The following is a 22,044-nucleotide window of genomic DNA, read 5'->3' on the forward strand; positions in this document are numbered from 1 at the left end:
TTGCAGCTCACTTTGAGCGAGTATACTCTCCAGTATGCACGAGAACCGAAAGAGACGGTGCGGTATTCTTACTAGACTTTGCACTTGCTGTCTGAGGCAATGAGTGAACAACTAGAAGCGGACATTACGGTGAAGGAGCTCAGAAATGCTCTAAATTCCCTGCAGTCGGGGAAAGCCTCTGGGCCTAATGGGCTCCCAATTGAAATCTATAAAAAACAGGCTATGATTGTAACAGCCCCCTGCTTGGGATGTTCAATGAGGCACGCGAGTCCTGGAGGCTCCCCCCTGATCAGACAGAGGCCATGATCGTAGTGATCCACAAAGGAGGGAAGCCAGCGGACCAATGCACTTTGTACCGGCCGATATCTTTACTGACTGTGGAGGCCAAGGTTCTCGCCAAGGTCCTGGCTGATCGATTGCTGTCGGTCGTTACGGACTTGGTACACGTTGACCAATCCGGGTTCATGCACCACAGAAGCACCCGCCATAACCTACGGCGCCTATATGGGGTACTATACATGACCGAGGATGTAGGATGTTGGGGATACTCAAACGGCTTTGATGGCGTTGGACGCTTCGATGGCCTTCGACAGTATTGAATGGCCATATTTGTTCATGGTACTTCAGAGGTTGGGATTCGGACCAATCTTCTGCAGTACGAACAACCGACGGCCCGGGTGCGGGTCAACGGGGCTGTATCTAGGGCCTTTTCACTGCGGAGGGAGACACGGCAGGGATGCCCCCTGTCTCCCCTCCTCTTCGCACTCGCATTGGAACCTCTGGCCCACTGGATCAGGAGGGACCCCTCGATTTGGGGCCTGGCGGCGACTGAGGAGTGGGAAGAGCGTATATCCCTCTATGCTGACAAAATCATCCTATATTTGACAAGACCATACCACTCGATAGCTCAAGTGGTACACCTATTCGAGTTGTTTGGCAGCTACTCTGGCTACACCATCAATTGGTCGAAATCTGTGATTTCTCCTTTGTCGGGCTCTCCCCCTCGGATCCCGTCTCGGTGCTCGGCTCCGGTGGTCTCCGAGTGATTTAAATTCTTAGGAGTCTACGTCACGTGTGATAGGAAGGAGTTTTTTTAGAGAAATCTCGAGCCCCAGTTGGCTCGCCTGAGTGCTGAAGTAACTCATTGGCGTACCCTTGCGCGCTCTCTCTCTCTCTCTCTCTCATCGGTAGAGCGGCTCTGTTAAAGGTGCTTACATTGACGATACTCCTCTACGTTCTGCAGATTACTCCATATCCAGTCGCCACAAGCCTATTTAAATGGATCTCACAGGCGGTGCGGACCTTGCTTTGGGACAGGAGGTCCCCTAGGATTGCGTTACACAAGCTACACAGGGGGGTGTACAATGGAGGGTTGGCGATCCCAGATGTTTAACTATATTACTGGGCCTCACAACTGCAGGTGATCAACGACAGATAGGGACGAGCCCGCCTATAGGGTGGATAGAACGGCTATGCCAAGGGGCAATTGCGAACCTCTTCTCTATGCCCGTAGATCGCAAAAGGCATGGCCTGAGTACACTAAGGTAGTACTACAATGTTGGAAGGAGGCAAATCAGCTCCTGGGCTGGGTGGGCACATTGACTGAGAGAACACCACTGTGGCAGGGTGAGCAGCTGCTCGAGGTGACGGCTCAGGGGGTGGCAACAGATTGGCATAGATTACCTAGGAGATGTATGGAAAAGGGACTCTCCCCGCACCTTCGAGTACATCCAAAAAGAGTACAACTTACACCACTCACAGAGATATCAGCACATATGACTCCTGCACGCCCTACGATCCCATATACCAAGTGGCACATCCATCCCGGAATACTCCCCGATGGAAGATAGGTTGTTACTCGACCCCACTGCGGAGAAACCCACATCAACAATATATAGCAAATTAATAAATAATATACCTGATTTTGGTAAGCCTCAGAGCAGCCTGGTCCAAGGACCTTGGGAGTCTAGATGATGAAGACTGGTAAGACGCGCTACAGGGTCCTAGAGGGATTGCAATCCGCTCCAGGTTCAGGTCAGTGCAGCTTAAAATCCTTCACCGTACCTACTACCCTCGCACACACCTCTATGCATGGGAAGGTGCCAGTCGGCGTCCTGTGTAAGGAGTTGTCAACAGGAGGGCACCTTCTTTCATATCCTGTGGGAGTGTCCGGATACCGTTCCCTTTATGACGAAGGTCACGGACACCGTGTCTAAGGCAGTGGGGGAGGCGGTCCCGATGGAGCAGAAGTGGCTTTTACTGGTGATAAAAGGGGACACTGATTGGCCGAGATATGTGGAAATATGGTTGGCCCTGGCTGCGGGTGTAGCGAAACGGAACATTGCCAGGGGGTGGGGGGTGCAGGCGCCCCCGCACTGGGAGGAATGGCAGCGCGACCTCGACTGGTGCCAAAGAGCTGAAGAAACTGTATACAAAAGTAGGGGGTGTACTAAAAAATGGAAGAAAGTAAATACAGAGGAATGGGTGCACTCTTGGAGGGGTTGTAATACTGGAAATGATTGATGGTCCCTGTGGTTCCCTGATGTGTAATTTCCTGATAACATTTGTATTATTTCCCAATGTGATATACAGACACTGTTTTGTATTGTATGATCTCATGAGCATTGTTAATAAAAAGATTTAAAAAAACAAAAGTTCTATCGTGGAGTTCTTAGCTGAATGGAGTTTTCCTGAGAAGTAGTTAATTTTTTCAATAATTATCAGTTTTTTGTAGTCTTGAGAGTATTGATTATATCTGTTTTTTTCTTCAGTGTGGTAATTCCTTCTCCACACTTTCTTCTGTCTTCTACATTTATGTTTAATTCCCAGCGTTCAAGGGAGAACCAGGGTGCTGTGGGCCTACTTTAAAAGCTTTAAATAGTTTGTTTTGGGGGGGGGGGGGGTGAGAGGACTCAGCTTGGTAGTTTCCACCTTTATCCATTCATAAAAGTTGCATTCTGCTCCATTTATGTGATTCGTGACTAAGGGCTGGGACAAAGATAAAATATCAGTCAATACCGCTTTATTGATTGTGTTCTAGGCTTGAACCTTCTTGCCTTGTATAGTTTTATTAGTAACAGGAATTAGAGGCTGGAGTTTTAGGCTAAAATCAACAGCCTTATGATCTGACCAGATGATAGGTAAAATAGCTTCTATCTGTAAATCTGGATAATTTGATAAAAAATGCCATCAAGCGTATGCCCTGCTACATGTGTAGCAGGATTCACCAACTGAATAAGATTGAAATCACTCAGATTGTCAATTAGTTGTTCGGATTTTCTATTGTTGGAATTTTTCTGATGGAAATCAAAGTCACCTAATATGGTGAAATTAGACAACTGCAAACATGGCTCCAGGATGTCACCTAAAACATCTAGGAAATTGGCTGTCAGGCCCGGCGGCCTGTAAATCAATAGGTCTGTTAAAGGTGAAGTTACTCTATTGCTTGCATCTAAAGGACAGGGCTTCGAAATCTGCTAATGTAGCAGGTTTACAGATTACTTTGAGGTGATCACAATAGACCACTGCCAAGCCACCACCAAAATTACCATCTTGATCTAACCTAGTAACAGCATATCCTGCTTGTATTGCATCTACTAGATCTGGGTTCGAGGTCTTGTCAGCCCAAAAGGCTATGTCAGGAGTATGGGTGTCTATGTGGTTAAAAACATTTAATTTAATGCTTGATAAGAGAGCGTGTATTGGTCAGAGTGCATTTCAATCTGGCAGTACTGAAGTCTGGGAGCTGGGGACGCCCAGACATAAATGCTAGAGAAGTTTATCTTCCCTGTACTTTTTCTTCTTTTTTAGGTCGAGCCTATGGCAGCCCGCATGCGCTGAATAGGAAATCGACCTCTTGGAATCACTTCAGCTTTCTTCAAAGCACGAGCATGTTGTGCTCACACGCTATTGGCCTTTGCATCTGGCTTCAGTACACAATTGGCCAAAGGCGTGTGGATGTCTTCTTTTCAAAGGTTTACTCCCAGAGCGTTTCGCTCTCGGGAGCCAGCAGCGGCGCCGGACTCTTCCTTCACCCACCTCTGCTCTCATGTTGAGATCTTTGGAAGCAGGCCTGCCCCTCATAGGAAAAATGCTGCCTCATGTAATGTGGTTGTTACATTTTAGAAATGTTAATGTTTCCCTTGTAATTATCGTCGGTGGTCTGCGTAATAATCTTAGGACTCTCACTAACATAATGGTCACGGAAAGAGTTGGGAGCTCTGGGGACTCAAGGTGCACTTCACAAAAAGCTCCATTGAAAAACAGAGTAAATTTGAACAGTCTCAGCAGAGGGACTGAATGGGCACAGAGCGCAGCTACCAGGGCCCTAATGTTATCGCGTTCAGGGGCCTTATATGTCATCACGTGCTGGGGCATTATGTTAAGCCAGTGTTAAACATTGCCTACTTCCCCGTAGTCCCATTTTTAAAATCAGTTTTGCAATACATTGTGCAAAACTGTTCAGTTTAAGTCAAATCAAGGCCGTTGAGATCTCCAGAAGCAGGCCTGCTCCTCATAGGAAAAATGTCACCTCTTGTAATGTGGTTGTTACATTTTAGAAAGGTTTCCCTTCTAATTATCGTCGGTGGTCTGTGTGATAATCTTAGAATTCTCACTGTGCAACTCTCATAGCTAATAGGTCTCGCCTTTGGGGGCTTATAAGTGTTTAGTTATCCAGCACAATATCTATGGTGCAACAACATCAACTGTTGCATGGCTAAACACTTATAAGGTCCCTGAGGCGAGACCTAATGGCTATGCCAATGCTTGTTCTACGCATGTATCTTCTCTGCACTTGAAAACCATTCCAGTATATTCCTCTCTTTCTACAACAACATTATTTGGTCTACAAAACATGAAAGCTACAGAAGCACAATATTACTATTGACTAGGAACTATCTCAAACAGTTTAGTTTGCATACCATTCTTTCTGCTTGTGAAAGACATTTTTGAAAATCACCTCTCTGGTTTGAACATTTAACTACTCTTTAAGATAAATGTTGTTATTGAAGGTTAGGAGATTTTTTGGAATTTATATGGGTGCTGCTGGTAATCAAATTTGCTTATGGGTTTAGTAGGTCCCATAAATAATCACAACATGTACAACTAGTTTGGAAATGTCAAGAATGGGGCTATTAGTGTTCCAGCTTTACTTTAAGTTTATGTGTCACTGTGTTTTGCAATTGTTGGTATTATTTGAAGGGTTTTCACAAGGACATGAAGTTAAGGATTTGCCCCTTATGTGTTAGATTATCCTAAAATAACATTAAGAAAAGCAACAGTGCAAAACAGCAGAAGGAGGGTAGTATTCTCTGTGCCTCAACGTAATGCATTGTACAATTACATAATTATGACTGAAAAGATAAATAATCAGGTCAGTGGACAGAAAATCTACTGCACTTCCAGCTCACCACGCCCTTCAGGTCTACTCTCTTTATGTGTACATTCACAGTCTGAAGCGGAGGCTTGTTGTGGACAACTCCTGCACTCACTTACTTGAGCTTGAGCTCGTCTGAAGGCTGCAGTAGTTGATTGGACATTCCCAACTTGCTTAATGCTGAGAATACCTGGCCCCTCTCGATCCACGTGGCATCGTCAGACCTGTCAATTCCCTTCCAGAGAACACCTATGAGTATATCTGTCAAAAGCTGCACCAGTTCATCCTCACCTACCTAGAAAAAAGGAACACAGTCTTTACACTTAATGTCAATGAATATTACTTTCACAGAGGCATTAAGAATACAATGGACAGGTGTTGTGGCATATCCATTAAATAATATTTGAAGACTGTTTCAATAAGAATTAAATTACCTCTATAAAGCATGCTGTCAAAAAAGCAACATGTATTGGCATAGCCAATAGGTCTTGCCTTTGGGGTCTTATAAGTGTTTAGCCAGAGCTAATGACTTTGCCAATGTCTTTCAGCTGTGCTGTAGAGAAGTGTGGCTGCTGTGCAGCTTGCTGAAAAGTTTTGATACAAAAGTGTCAGAAGCATTTTTGTTACCTTATATATGACCAAGAAGGCATTATGAACAACTGAACGATCATATTAAAAAGAGTATTTACAATAAAAATTGTCCTCAGTTTTCTTTTGTTCTTGCAATGCTGGCAACTTGTTTCTGCCTATTCCAATGGTTGTTTGTTAAAGCTTTTTTTTGAGGGGGCATAAACAATTGGAGGGTGAAGGTTGGGAACTAATACCTGTATTATAACACTAGCAGCGGCCAGACGCTAGGGGAGAATCAACAGATGCCAGATTCCGAGAGCAGGCTGAGGTGGTGCTGAGGGATGCTGAGGTGGTAGTGGTGGTGGTGGTGGTGGTGACTGGTGCGGAGACAATGCTGAGGTGATGCTGAATGATACTCAGGTCTTGCTGAGTGATGATGATGTGGTGGTGTACTAGTGCAAAGGTGATGCTGAGTGATACTGATGTGGTGCTGAGTGATGCTGGGGTGGCGCTGAGTGATGCTGCGGTGGCCCTGAGTGATGCTGCGGTGGCCCTGAGTGATGCTGTGGTGGCCCTGAGTGATGCTGTGGTGGCCCTGAGTGATGCTGTGGTGGCCCCGAGTGATGCTGTGGTGGCCCGAGTGATGCTGTGGTGGCCCCGAGTGATGCTGTGGTGGCCCTGAGTGATGCTTTGGTGGCCCTGAGTGATGCTGTGGTGGCCCTGAGTGAGGCTGTGGTGGCCCTGAGTGAGGCTGTGGTGGTGCTGAGTGATGCTGTGGTGGCGCTAAGTTCGTTACACTGTGCTTAAAAACTGTTGTGTAAGGGGAGCTGATTTCCGCGTGAAGCGCTATAATGCCCTTGGTTCAAGTTTGCGCTATAAGTATGCGGGACAGGCAAGTGGGTGTGGCCTAATGTAATGTAATCGGACAATATCCAGTGAAAGCACTACGTATTCACAGCTCAGGGAGAGCTTCATCTTATGACACATCTCCTAATATCACACCTGTTGCGGCTAGGGCTGCGGATGTTAGAACTGGGTAACTAGGTTAGAATCTCGGCTCAGGTGCAGCATCTTGTGATTCCGTGTAAATCGCTTTGTTATGCTGTGCTTAAAAACTGTTGTGTAAGGGGAGCTGATTTCCGTGTGAAGCGCTATAAGGCCCTTGGTTCAAGTTTGCGCTATAATTATACAAGACAGGCAAGCGGGTGCGGCCTAATGTAATCGGACAATATCAGGTGAAAGCACTACGTATTCACAGCTCAGCAAGTGCTTCTTCTTATGACAAATCTCCTAATATCACAACCGTTGCGGCTAGGGCTGCGGATGTTAGAACTGGGTAACTAGGTTAGAATCTCGGCTCAGGCGCAGTATCTTGTGATTCCGTGTAAATCGCTTTGTTATGCTGTGCTTAAAAACTGTTGTGTAAGGGGAGCTGATTTCCGTGTGAAGCGCTATAATGCCCTTGGTTCATGTTTGCGCTATAATTATGCGGGACAGGCAAGCGGGTGTGGCCTAATGTAATGTAATCGGACAATATCAGGTGAAAGCCCAACGCCCGGGAGTTGTGTGCACGCGCGTGCTACAAGGAAATAAACACGCAAGTGGTATGCGCGTGCGGCAGCAAAAGTGAAAGCAGCTGCAGCGTCCCACGAGTGTAAGGGTGCCCGCGAGCGTGAGAGGAAAGCCAGATGGCAGCTGTGCGCGTGCCCGCATGCATAACCGCAAGCTTTAGCCACAAGCAAAAGCTTGTGGTCGGATTTCTGAAGCCCACTCACTAAATATCTCGCCAGACCAGCACAGCTGGGACTAGGAGTAGCTCAATGTGAAAACTGCCCATGGCCCCTGCACTAGCCACGCAGATCAATAGTTAATTGATAATTAAAGAGTGGAATAGAAATAGAATTGAAAGAGCTACATCTACATCAATACTATGTCATATTACTGAAGACATACTTCTGAAGTGAATCGTGCACTTTCTTATCTGAGTGCAATCACAATCTGTGTTGATTTGCAACGTCGGCTTATTAGGCCAGTTTATCGTTTAAAATCTCGTAAACACTTTAATGAGAATAAAACATCATGATGGCAGAAAAATACCAGAGTGAAAAAGGAGCAGTGCAAAATCATGGTACTGAAAACTGATCAGCATTTAACAGTTAAAACGAAGACTGAAATCAAATAAAAAACAAGTATTTGCAATGCAATAGGTCTCGCATTCACGTGAATTTGAGCTATTGGCATTGTAAATGACAATGCCTTTTATTCATGTTTTGGGTTTTGAAACATAAATAAAAGGCATTGTCATTTACAATACTAATAGCTTAAACTCTCGCAAATGGGAGACCTATTGCATTGCAATAAATACCCTTCTCGACCGCTTGTCAGATTATAAATATTATTCCAGCCGTAGTAGGGCCCTGGCATCACCTCCTGGTGTAGGGAGGGCTGTGCTTTATGACAGGCATGGTGGGATGGTCTCGGCTGCAGCTCCAGCCTCTTACAGTGCCCCTGCTATTACTAATGAGCAAGAGGCGCTGGGGTTGGTATTGGTGGTGGTGGTGGTATTGGTATTAGTGGTATTGGAGGTGGTGGTATTGCTGGTGGTGCTGCTGGTATTGGTGGTGGTGTCAATGGTGGTGGTGGTGGTGGTATTGGTGGCAATATTGGTATTGGTGGTGGTGGTATTGGTGGCGGTGGTGGTACTGGTATTGGTGGTGGTGGTGGTGGGGTACTGGTGGTGGTGTTGGTTTTGGTGGTGCTGATGGTTGTATTGGTATTGGTGGTGGTGGGATTGGATTGATGGGGTGGTGGTACTGGATTGGTGGTGGTGGTATTTGTGGTGGTATTTGTGGTTGTGGTGGGATTGGTGGTGGTGGTATGGGTATTGGTGGTGGTATTAGTGGTGGTGGTATTATTAGTAGTGGTGGTGGTATTGGTGGTGGTGGTGCTGGTATTGGTGGCAATGGTGGTGGTGGTATTGGTGGCGATATTTGTATTGGTGGTGGTGGTATCTGTGGTATTGGTGGTGGGGTATTGGTGGTGGTGGTATTTGTGGTGGTGGAGGTATTGGTATTGGTGGTATTGGAGGTGGTGGTGGTTGCAATGGTGGTATTGGAGGCCATACTGGGATTGGTGGTGGTGGTATTGGTGGTGGGGTATTGGTGGTGGTGGAAGAGGTGTGGCGCAGCAGCTAGGGTGCCTGACTCCGGACTACAGGGTCCACAGTTTGATCCCCGGTGCCGGCGGCAGGTGGCAGGTTAGCCCAGCACCATGTGACTCTGGGCAATAGCTCGCTTAATCTTCCCGACGGACCCCAGCGCCGGGACACCACTTCGGAGGTAGCTGTGCGCTTTACAAATACTGGTATTTCAAAAAATACTGGTATTGCATTGCTGGTTGTGGTGGTATTGGTTGTGGTGGAATTGGTGGTGGTGGTAGTGGTGGTGGTGGTATTAGTGGTGGTGGTATTAGTGGTGGTGGTATTAGTGGTGGTGGTAGTGGTGGTGGTATTGGTATTGGTGGTGGTACTGGTGGCAGTATTGATATTGGTGGTGGTGGTGGTATTGGTTGTGGTGGTGTTGGGTGTGGTGGTATTGGTGGTGGTGGTACTGGCGGTGGTATTGGTATTGGCGGTGGTATTGGTGGTGGTAATGGTAGGGGTGGCATTGGTGGTGGTGGTATTGGTGGTGGTGGTATTGTTGGAGGTATTGGCGATGGTGGTATTGGTGTTATCAGTGGTGGTATTGGTGGTGGTGTTGTAAATAAAACAGGTTTTTGAAAACAACCCCGTCAGGTGGCTTAGTGAAGATGACATGTAACACAGATGTGCTGTTGTCGGCTTCAGCCCATTAGCACACGTACTGTGCTACCTGGAAACCACATGACTTAATTCGCTAATCATTTCTAAATCCATTTTACTTTGGGAGGATGGGTGGGTGGGAGTTGAAACAGATACAAGACAATGCCGGGTTAAAGTGATTGAAAGCAGGCGACCGTGTTACAGGGGCGGCCGTGCTACTTAAAAAAGACACAAGCGGTTTCAGCTAAAGCAGCGCATGTCCGGGCTGCAGTAAGAGAAACTCTATAAAGTAAATAATGCTATAGTGCTTACAGACTAAATGACAGGTCTTGTGTAACAACCGAAGCAAAGGGGAAGTCGGGATGGGAGGGTACAAATGAAGACAATAATAGATCTGCTATGTTTTAGATTTATGATGGTTAAGAGCTCATGAGAAAGGGGAAGCCTCAATGAAATGGGTGCCTACTGGAATCAGTGCAACATGGATGTCGTCTGATCTTCATTTTAAGGCAACTACTAGTCGGGTGGTTACATTTATGGGGGCCACAGTTGCACATGTGAATTGAGCTGTGAAGGAAAGCGGTTACTATTTTGAAGTGTTAAGGATCGACAAGTTTGAGTGTCAGTATTTTCAGGTTGGCAAAACATGGACTGTTTTTCAGGCATCAGAATAAGAACAAAAGAGAACACCTCACCAACTTCACATGAGGGCTGACCTCCAAGACATGAGGGAAACAGGGGAATCTTATGAAAACATTTTATACATCGATTATAATTTAATTAATTGGTTTGCTGTGTACCATATTCATGAAAGTAACTCAAATTAAATATGATGTAAAAACAATTACCAAATTGGAATATTAGCAGGAATTCATTCAGATTGTAATATCAAGTTTTCAAAGGTGTGTAAGTTTATTAATTGTTGCACATCATGTTTCAACTTCATTTGAAGAAGGACTGAGCCATCTCTTTGAACTGGGTTTCATTTAACAAAGCTTAACTAAACACACTTGGGCACTAAAATGACATCACTGCTACCCACACAACCTGTACTAGTGATTTAACCTAGATGTAGATTTACATTTTCACTAGGTTATTTAAATGGATGGTTGATGTACCACAGTTATAGCACAGTTTTCAACTCTAAAGGTCTGCATGCTTGGCGAAGCCAGAGGATGACAAAGAAAGGTATTGATTAGAGAAGTTCAGCTCTGCGATTACCCTCTAAGGTTGACACTGTGGCCTTGTCTTAGCCTTCGGGAGCAACAATCTAGCTGAAAGAGGCAGCGGAAGCACTCAAGAGTCAGAGGAGTCATAGGCTTTCTTTTATATGACAGACCACTGTCCGCTGTTACCTTAATTGAATGAAATATCTCCTCACCATCAACAGCATAAAGTGACAATAATGGCAGTTATGATAGTCTAGCCCAACTATAGCTTCACCCCTCAAGCAAGGGAGTCTTGTGTGGGTAGCCCATGCAGTACCTGAGAGGGACGATAAACATGTGTAGTAGAGGACACACTGGAGCACTTGCAATGTAACTGGAGCTGCTAGCTTCCAGAATAGGGAAAGGTGGGAAAGATGCAAAAGGAGATGCTGTCTGTCCGGGGAGAATGTTGATGACCTTAAGATGCTTCATTTGTACAGATGATAGCAGCCTGACCTGCAGCAGTTTCAGCTAGTGTGTGTGCATGGCACTGTACAAACTCTTTTAGAGAGGGTAAAGTGCACTTGTATTATATAGTGGATCCCAACATCTGGTTAGCAGGCCTCAGTGGACTGTCAGAGTTGAAAAATCAGTATCTAGTAGCTAAAAAGGGCGCATAAATTGGGGGTGGAGGGGGTAACTGCAACAAAAGCCCAGTTCTTTTCAGCGGGTGCCTACAATGTGGAAATATTCCACAATAGAACAGCATATTGGCAGAACAAGACCATATGGGATATCTGAAAGTGCAGTGTTTTGAATATGTAAAGTAAATGCTATATAGTTTTTGAATTATGTGTATTTGTTTCGAGTCCTGTTGAAATCATCAATGAAACATTTAGTCTGCCTTTAGATATCATTTCCTGTATAAACTGAGTGGGGTGTTTATGCAATGTCTATTCTGCATGTGACTAAGTGTTCACATAGAGTAATACAACTCAGACATTCGCATTTTCAGTAATGCTTTTCGATATGAAACTACACAGCAGATTATGAAGCAGTTTAAATTGCTATGGATCCACAGTAAAAAATATACACCCTTAATATGAATAATGTCTATATTTGACATAGTTGTGATTAAGAACAACTAGTGTGCATATTGTTCAACATGTTATACTCCAAAACATGCAGTGTACAAAGTTGTACCCAAGTTCCAGAGAACGTCTGCATTCTTAATTTCATCAAATCCCCTTGGAGAACTTCACAGCTAGTTAAGGTTGCTGACTGAATGATGGAGCTCTTTGGAAGCCTAGGTGTGTTACAGATGCAAGTAAAATCATTACTGAGACTATCCAGAGAAATCATTTGCAACATCAATGGAAATCAGCCACAATAACATAGCATTTGATTCCTCAAAAGGTGTTTTTCGATCACAGTATTTCAACAGACAATATTAGAAATGCTTTTTCCTGCAGGCGCCTCTCTTTATCTATCAACATTCCTATACACTCGCCTTCACACAATATAACCCTCTGGTTGATTATATTATCAAGCAACAGAGACCAGCATAACTACACAGACTTGCAAAGAAATACAGCTAATGGTAATGGGGAATTTGGCTGCCACTGCCCTGGTATACCTTTAGATAAACATACTGATATCTCTATTACATATTAGCGGCTTTACTTTTTATTTATAAATATAGTTTTAAATATTTAAAGAGTCTCTACAATATTTCCAAGTTTGTTACAGACATGAGTAGAGTGAGCAGAACAGGTAAGAGGAAGTATTTGCTTCAAGTTTAACTGCACATAGTATTCTTTAACATCAGGCACCTCACGACATTTAACATGCACTCTACCTTTTGATCTCAAGTTTCCAGTTCTTAATTTTCCTCTGTGCTTTATGTTTAGTATGTCATTCCCCATCCTTGTGCTACATCCTAGAAACCATCTTTGTGAGAGAAAAGCAATGTTTCACTTCTCCCAGGTACCAGCACCGACACTCAACAAGAAGTGTGTGGTACCTGACCTTCCAAAAGGAATGTCAGCATGTCAATAAGAACGTGTATCGCTGACTTGGAATGTGAGGCAATGCCAGGGGGCAGTTGGATGGGATCTTCCTATGAATAAAGAGCCCATCTTCTATAACTTTCTCATCTGGATTCTAGAGTGTTTCTTTAATTACCACACTGGCGACGAGGATGGGATTTGAATCCATGCGTGCAAAGCACAATGGATGACTTCTAATGAGAATTTTTTGCATGAAATAAAGACTTTCCAAACATTACTAAGGCGGGTTTAGGCTGTCTAAAAGGCTACGAGCACAAGATACATTGGAGGGCCAACACGCAACCTGTATGTTGTAAGGGGAGGAATGTTCTATTGCAGTAAGGGAAGAAATGAAACAGGAGATCGAGAGGCTCAAAGGTGAATCATAATAGAAATTGAAGGAACTGAATGGTTTGCACCATTTGATTACCACAAAGTGCTTTCTCACTAGTAAATACTATGACATGCCTAATGCAATGACACCTATTGTACAGTTTAATAAGCATGACATCCTTGTCATTGATGTTAGCTCACTTGGAATATCCTTACAAATCTTTTGGGGGAAAGCCACCATTTTTTATTCACTCAAAATGCACTGGATCTAAATGCAGTATTACGTACAAGTGTCATGGTAATAATTACCTCTCGGTTTTCATACTTTTCATTGAAAGTGAATTCATCACCAACGCTTGCATCGATTACATGATTGGTCTCTCGATCAGGTTGCGTCACTGCAAAGGTTTTGGAAGCTTCCAGTGGTGATGGAGTACTGGGTAAACTGGCTGATGTTTGATTCCCACTGTCTGCCAATCCATAGGGGGCAAGGTCCAAACTAAGATGGGAAGTGTCACTATGCCAGGGTTCTTCCTGATCCTCTGTAATGAGAGGAGTTTCACTCAAAGAGTTATCTTCTTGATGTTGCATCTCATAAGGCGTCTGGTTACTTGCTTCAGGGAATTTGGAGTCCTCTGAGATGCACGTTTGATAAGCAGCATTAGCTGTGGCAAAACTGTCAACTTTATCTAAATTTTTATTGTCAATATTGTGCTTTTGCAGCTCTTCATCAAGGAGGCTTCTGTCAACAGCATCTTCTCTAGAATCCCTCTTACTTTCTCTGGGACCATTCTTGGTGTCACAGTGTTCTTTCAAGAAGAGCCTAACCAGCGTCTCCTGCCATCCTAACTGCTGTGAAATCTGGTGTGCTGCGTCTGGCTGGGACTGCATCAGCTGCAACACCTAGTGTGTGTGTGAGAGAGAGAGAAATTAAAGAGCATTGCTAAGTCCAAATGTTATCATTTTTGAAAATGTGCTTTTGGAGAGAACTAATAGAGAAGGTCATCTTAAGCAGCAGGAAAATTACAACACTATTCAATCTTATATTGATTTTCTAACCATATCTTTCCTGACAACCACCCCTCCAGACCCATCATCATATTTTTTATTTACTTGTACATGTACCCTTTGAAATTTGTCTTCAAACACTTTTGTGCTTGCGTCACTGCATACAGTTTGTAAATTTCCCCCGAATTAAAACAGGACCAAAATATGAGTTGTTAAGTAGTGGTGCTGCATTCGTTTAAGGTAGTTTAAACTAATTTCCTTGACTTTTTTCATTTATGCAGTACATTTACAAGACCCTACAAAAAAGCTTCCCAATTTCACAATACAATGACATTGTTCAGCTGGACAAAACATCCAAATGACAACTTAGCATTTAGAATGTATAATATTTATTTGGTTCTTGTGAAGTGCAGTACTTGTTTACTAACATTTATAGTGACTGCTGTATTTTTAAGTGTATACAAATGTGTGCAGCATTGTGTCAATCAAAACCTATTTCACCAAGTTATGAGTTTATCAGTCTGTCAGTTTTATTCTTCCACAGACACTTAAAATGCAGCATGACTGTTGTGAGCAAGGTCGGAAACTTCTTAGATGGCACCACATAAAGGGATATGCTGTCTTGGACTGCCTTTTATAAAATCATAAGTCATACATATTCAAAGGAAACCCTGTTTTAATATCCACTCACGTTATTTTTTCATAAAATCTGATCACAAATTAGTTATTTTGAGTGAAGGGTTACTGAAGTTTTGAAAGAAAACTAACCTTTCTGCAGATAGCCAACCGAACAGACAGATCCGCTCTATGCGCTAGATGCACCACTGCTACTAGGTCCTTATAGTTTACAACCGGGTCTGCAGGAGAAAACAAACCATAGAGGAAACCCATCATGTCTCCAACTCAAACTGGTAATGTCATCAGATACTGAGAGACTATTAAGGTATATGAAAGTGAACTGCAGGAAACATGCTGTGTTACCTAAAGAAATAAAAATTGAAAAGGTCTTAAAAGCACATTTCCTCTCACATATCTAAGTCACCTGCATGAAGTACTTGTCGGAGAAGACATTTCATGAGTGTAGTGGTTACAGGGGCTTCATTTAGGAGTAGTCCCAGACCCGAGTAGCCAACTTCCCTCAGTCGAATACGCTGTTTGCTCCGTTCATAGACCTTATTACACTTCAGCAGCTGGTCTTCAATCTGCCACAGAAATATAAATTGAAAAGTTATCGTGCAACCTTTAAACAAGAGCACATAAGCATGGTATTTGTCCTAATGAGCTCAGGCCACATCAGGTTTCATAAGACGCGGTACTAACCTCCCTCCGATGCTCCCCACAGAGGGTGTCATGCAATGTTAAAGGTTTTATTCATTGGCAGTGTTAATATAGCATGGACAGGACCCAGTGGGTGGAAGAGCGCTTTACACTCAGTTTCATGCATGTATCAAATTGTGTAAACAAATATACAATATACCACCCGTAAATATAACAAAGTATTTATATAGCATCTAGCTAGAGAAGGTGGCTAGTGAATAAAGAGAGAATAGTATAACTGGATAGCACACTATTAAATGAAAAGTGTTATTATAACAAAATTCAGCAATGGCGATGATTATTTAGGCTTTGAAATTATGTTAAAGAAGTATGGTTTTCAATTCATTTTCAAATACGCTAGGGGACGGGATTGTTCCTATTACCACCCTGTACAAGCACTTCCAGAGAGTTATTGTTTTAGGTTTTTTTGTTGCCTTCAATCATGGTATTTCAAAGCAGAGTTTGTCTCTACTTCTAAGGAGGAATTGTCCACTTGATATTTTTGGATAAGGTGGTAGGGTGTTTCAGAAGCAGGTTTAGGCTTGATAAAAGCAAGTTTAAAGATTTTTTTTGCTTCAATGGGCAGCTAATTCAGATGTGGTGAAACTTTCAGGTACCCAGTGCTAGCTTCGCAGGTGCAGAAAAGGCTACTTTGAAAGGAGCAAAGTGTAGAATCAGAATCCCTACCTGTAAGGAGTTTCTGTTGTCAAGTCTGGACTAAGAACCTGTATTCAAGATAAAAGACTTGATTCCAAGGAGGGATCTAAGTTGAAATTGTGGCCTTTTAATTACTGTATTGATGTGTGCTTGATTATTGGCGATTTTAACAATGTTCCAGCCCAGGGAATTTGCACTCCACAAACAAAAAGTCACAGTTTAGTACAAAGTCATAGTTTGAATCAGGATAGTGCAGCTTATTGGAAATAGCACAAGAAAGTCCGTTTTTTGAAGATTTATAGTTTCAGGTGGTGATGCAACATCTATGTTTGAACATTCTCAAAGATATTGGCCATTTTCCACGTTCTCTGTCTAAAAGTCTCAGAAAGAGCTGCATATTGTCAGCAATGAAATTATGTGTGATGTTGGAGGTGCAATAGCTGGAGGATGGCTCAAACAGAAATCGCCACACATCGCTTATTATGAGGCTTCAAACATTATGTCCCAACTAAAAAGTTAACATCAACATTGAGAAAATTAAGTTCCTGGTTCAGTACCCAAATACAGATGAAAGCGAATAGTTTACTTCAGGGAAAAAATCTGGATTGTGTACAAAACTTTCACTATTTAGGAATCTGCTTTGATAATAAGCTATCCTAGAGCAAGCAGTTAGAGAAGCAACTCACAGTGCTATTTCAAAGTAGTGGAGCTATCCTGTGATGCAAACTGGGTGCAGAACTATTGAAATCAATTCAAGCATAAGCTATGAATGCTGTAGTTGCCACTCTGTACAGGGCAGAACTGTGGGATATAGGCAAATTACTAACTTACAAAAATCTGAGAATTGTATGTTGTGGCAGATGCTGCATTTGGGTCCAGGGACCCCGATGGATGTGCTAATGCCTTGAATTTGGTATACCAGCATCGCCGCAATCATGCATCTCAAGTATGTTCTCTATTGGGCAGGGGTATAGACTAACACAGCAGCTAAAACTTTCCTAAAATCTCTCGGCGAACTTTTAAGCTGCACAAGCATATCGAAAATGGTCTGGCTTGTTTACGTTAACAATGCACTAGAAGCAATCAGCCTGCATGACCTTTGGACGAATCCTAGAACGATGACTATATGTAGTACCATATCAATTAAAAACAATTATCGGGCTATCACTTGTAAGTAACAGCTCGCCTATCAGGAAGCAGTCATGGAAATTTAGAAATGCAAAACACACAAGTACATTTAAAACTTATCTACAGCACCTGACACATGCCCTGAACAGAAGTCTTTACTTAAAATTAAGATTAAGGATTATCCTAGTTTTGACCTTAGCTAAAAAATGGTACCTCTTCGAGGCTAATTCAGACCAGTGTAAATGTAAGTTCGGAGAGCGAGAATCATTAGCACACTTTATACGCTGTGCTCTATTACACTGGGACAATGCCGGAGGGTTGGCTCACTGGACATTTCTTTCCCTGTTGCTTCCTACATCTTATGTGCATGGAAGATAACAAGGGGAACTGCAGTGATCCAACCGGGTAACAGCAAAGGTCCCTGTGCTGAACTTGTTTTATAGATATGCATATTATATTAATATATATGTAGATTTTCTATTTTTTTTTACTGTGTTATATTGTAAGGCTAATAGCTGAAACAATAAAAGGAATGAAAGGTTACACGCTGATCGCAAGATATTCAGACCTACTGGATCCTCACCTTGTTTTTTTAATCAGAGACAGGACCTGACTTATCCTTAAGCAATTGGGGATTTTTCCTTGTGACAGAGAGGAGATGACCAGGTTAGACCAATAGGGAGAACCAAAGGTGCTAATTTTCTTTACGAGAGACCAAGGATAAAATCCGACAAGTATGGGAGGTCTTTGGTTTTGGCAATTACTTTAACCAATTATAAAAGAAGGATTTCTTTGAAGGTGGTCCAGTTGATTTTAGCAATTGATAAAGCGTTATAATAGCCATGTGATTTCACAGGGTGTGTGAGGGATAGTCCAATCTGCTTCAGCTCCAAAGAAGTTAGAGAACTGTTAAATTGTGTTACTAACTCCATTTCTACTTTTGACAACTATGGTTAAAATATTGTATTTCCCTCCCATCCTTCCCTTTTTCATCCCCTCTCTGGAATGTGTTACCTTTGTACTGCTTTTTTACTTCGCAAACAAAACTAGCAGCGGAGAACCCATGAATGAATCATCTTACCAGCTCTCCTGCCCACCACAAATCTTTCAAATATTGTCTGTGTAAATAGAAATTCCCATGCAGACATCTGATGGAACATACCTGAAGACACAAAATCATTTGAGGAGGCATTGTCAGAGATCTGGCTCCCTCTTCTCTTTGTTGGAATTTACTTTCCCTTTTACCTGCACTAATTTCCGTTATTCTACTCACATTTCTACAGGTGGTCATTTTGCTGCTACAGTTATCAACTCTGAGTGTGAATGCCACCCGGCCTGCTGCCATTAGAGCCACACAACTATATACATCAATGAAGCCCATTCTTTGCCGTGCATAACGATTCTTTTCTGCGATGCGTATGCAACAAAGAGGCGTACATTTATTGATATTAGTACAGCTCCATGTTACAACACACTGTGACCCATTTTAAACATTAATCTGCAGTCTATTATTGAGGGAAATGCACACATGCGGAAGTCTATATTTAACCTAGGACTAATAAACCTCTGATAAACCTAGATTAGTAGCATTTATGGAGCAAAATATCTTACTTATTATTGACACTTGCCAATTCTCATATGTTTATTCTGGCACTACACAATTCATATGTTTATTCTTATGGACTTTATTCCTATTACAAACTGCATTTTACATATTACTTGGCCCACTACGTGTTTATGCGTGAGTTAGGATTCTCATGATTTCTTTACATTTTTCTCAGCCGTGCAATTGGAACTACTACAAAAATGTCTTCAATCTAAAGGAGATCCTCTCATGTCAGGAAGAGATGTAAAGGAGAAATTTCAAAATACTTAATAGCTACGGAGGCAGGTAAATTGCCTGTAAAATGGAAACACAATATATTAATGCACTATTTAGGCTCTGAAGACCAACAGATTTTTAAACTTTTATCGTGAATGGCAATTGGCAGAAGGAGAACAGGACTTAAGTGATGTTGATAGGGTAATGAATAGGCTAGAGAGGAGATTCAAACTTTGCATATGCAAGACTCAGAAAGGTATCACATTTCTCCTAGAAAACCAAAACCACAAATAAATATTCAATGTATGTCAATCTGCCATGAGAGGTTCGGTCAACACTGGCTACAATAGCTGAAAAGATCAGACATCAGAGGGTGTCAAATTCTAATTCAAAGACAATTCAAGAAATATTGTGGGTAATGGAAGACCTCACTTTAAATGAACTTATAACTACTTTCATAGCCATTGAACAATCCGTATCGTGTTAGAAAAGAAAAGGGATGATAAGATTGTGTGCCACAAGTGTTCCAGTGTATTTCATGCTGACTCTTTTAAGGTTTTTCCAGCCATAGGAAAGGACTGTAAAAACTGTGGTAGGAAGGGGTGTTCAGCCTGGGATTGCAAGATGGAAAAGATGTCTGAAAGGAAGAGTAACTTTAATCAGTGAGAATACTGATTTTACTATGGCGTTTACCAAGATAAAGGACATTATGTTAGTGAAAAGAGGTGTCAATACCATCAGAGATGATGACGACCATGGACTGCCCATTGTTGTAATTCATACCTTGGATATGGAGTGGGGACCGAAGGCTGATTTAGGATCACCTTATATCATAATAGCATTCTATCTGTTAAGGTGTAAGGTGATACTGTAAAAGAGCTACAGGAAACTGATGTCAGAGTATTTTTATTTATGTATACAATTAATTAAAATGATTGAACTAATGATTTTCTAAGTAAGCCATTAAAGCAAATTTTTCAAATCGAACACAGTAAAAACAAATAAATCAAATGTCTCTGAACTGGAGTTTCTCTAGGGAGTCCCTCATGTAGGAACTCTCGTGGTTTGTGGACATAGGGGTCCTTACTTCCTGTCTTAGGATGTTTTTCAGCAAACCATGCTAAACTGCTCTTGGGTGATTGCAATAAGACAAGAATAAGGCATTTAAGATAAGGGATTTTGCAAAATAAATTCTAGGCAAACTTGAGCTTGAGACGTGCTCTGTCGGAGGCTAAAGAGAATTTGATGTGTGGCACTGCACAATAACTAGACATTTATTGAATATCCCTGGAGAAATCACAAGGTTAAGCAAGGCTTAGTTTTAATCACTCATAAGAACAAAACTAAAGATGGTCCTGATATTTTGTGTGTTAACTGCCAAAATGAACTATTCAGGGTTAGAGTTGTAGCTTTGGTTACTCCTAGAAGTAGTGTGTGCCTGCCACAATCTTCCAGGCATACACACATACTTGCAACAGTTCATACGAGGTATCCTAGTGCTTTTCAACTCTCACTGTCCATCTTTTGGATCTTCAGATCGAAAATGACTACCTTTGTTTTCTAAACACTTATAATTAAATTATTGGCCTTGCAAAACTCAGTAAAGGTGCAGAGTGCTCTCTGTAAGCCTGTTTCAGTTTTAGCTAAAATTAGAGTGTCATTTACATATTGCAGTATATTTAATGATCCACCAGATACATTTGGATGAAAGGAATTGGCACTTATGAAAAAAGCCCTAAATTCAAAATGTTAAAAAGTAGAGGAGCCAAGATGCAGCCTTGCTTTAGGCCTTTATTGGTGAGGATTTTTTAATTGGCGACTATGTCTGGGGTCTGATTTGATGTTTACCCTGGTACACGACTATAAATTGATTAATGCACCCAGTAATTTTAAAGAAACACCCCAGTGCACCAGTTTTGGCAACAGAGTATAAGAGTCAACACAATACAAGGCAGTCTGGAAATCAATATGTACTGTACACAAAAGGTTATCGTCCCCCTGGTTGACTTGTGTGTGAGCAGTTCCTGGTTCATTAGATTGTTCTAGACAGCCCATCGTGAAGCCTGTCTGATTAAAAGCAAGCAATCTTTTATCTGGGTAAAATTCAGAACTTGCTTAGTAAGGTTTTTGCATATTATTTCCCGTCTGTATCAAAAAATGCAATCAAAGGAAAGCTTGAATGCTGAACTTTTTAAAAAATGGGCACCAGAAGCGAGCCCTGCCAGCCTCCAGGGACCCTGTTTGTGTTAAGCAAGGGGTGTATAGTGGACTTAAGACCTTTGCCTATGATAAATTGTTGGATTTAAATACAGTACTAGGCAGGACGATGGGCCGGGCCCCCTCTTTGCTTTTTTATATCAAGGCTACCATTGCCTCAGACTTTGATACGAACAGGTCAGTGTGGCTTGAGTTGATGTTTTTAGATGCGGATAGTGAGTTGTTTCTTGAGACACATAAGCAAAATATTACTTTGTAAGCATCTGTTCGTGGCATATTGTGCTGTAGATTCACATGCTCTGCATACTTCTAACATCTAGTGTTGGGCTCAGTCATGTACAACTTGTTTTCTTTGAAGAAGTCTTTCGTGTTACAAAGTATAGCGGCGACTCCTATGACTGGCAATGCGAATGAGCATCGGCTCCATTGTCAGATTGTTTTACCGCACTGTCAGTGTCAGTGAGGATGGAGATAGAGCATGGAAAGTGCAGGAAGATGACCATTCTTAGTAAATATAAGAAATAAGGAAATAAAGGCATCTTCAACCACTGAAGGCTTCTGGGGGCAATGGCCGGGAGGTGGGTGGGATCTAGCACGTCTACACAGCATTGTTTGGTGAA

At 42.3% G+C, this 22,044-nt stretch overlaps 1 protein-coding gene across 2 annotated transcripts in view; it reads right to left on the reverse strand.

Moving 5' to 3' along the window:
* NBEAL1 (neurobeachin like 1) overlaps positions 1-22,044 on the reverse strand; it is a 978,461-nt gene that overhangs the window by 381,999 nt on the left and 574,418 nt on the right. For both annotated transcript variants that reach the window (XM_085648956.1, XM_085648955.1), the window contains 4 exons: positions 15,326-15,485; positions 15,052-15,140; positions 13,585-14,178; positions 5,497-5,672 (listed from right to left, as the gene is read on the reverse strand). In XM_085648956.1, coding sequence (XP_085505082.1) covers positions 5,497-5,672; positions 13,585-14,178; positions 15,052-15,140; positions 15,326-15,485 — 1,019 coding nt within the window. The remainder of the gene's footprint in view (positions 1-5,496; positions 5,673-13,584; positions 14,179-15,051; positions 15,141-15,325; positions 15,486-22,044) is intronic.

The sequence above is a fragment of the Triturus cristatus genome, chromosome 3_2 (genome assembly GCF_964204655.1).
Source record: "Triturus cristatus chromosome 3_2, aTriCri1.1, whole genome shotgun sequence".
NCBI lineage: Eukaryota > Metazoa > Chordata > Amphibia > Caudata > Salamandridae > Triturus > Triturus cristatus.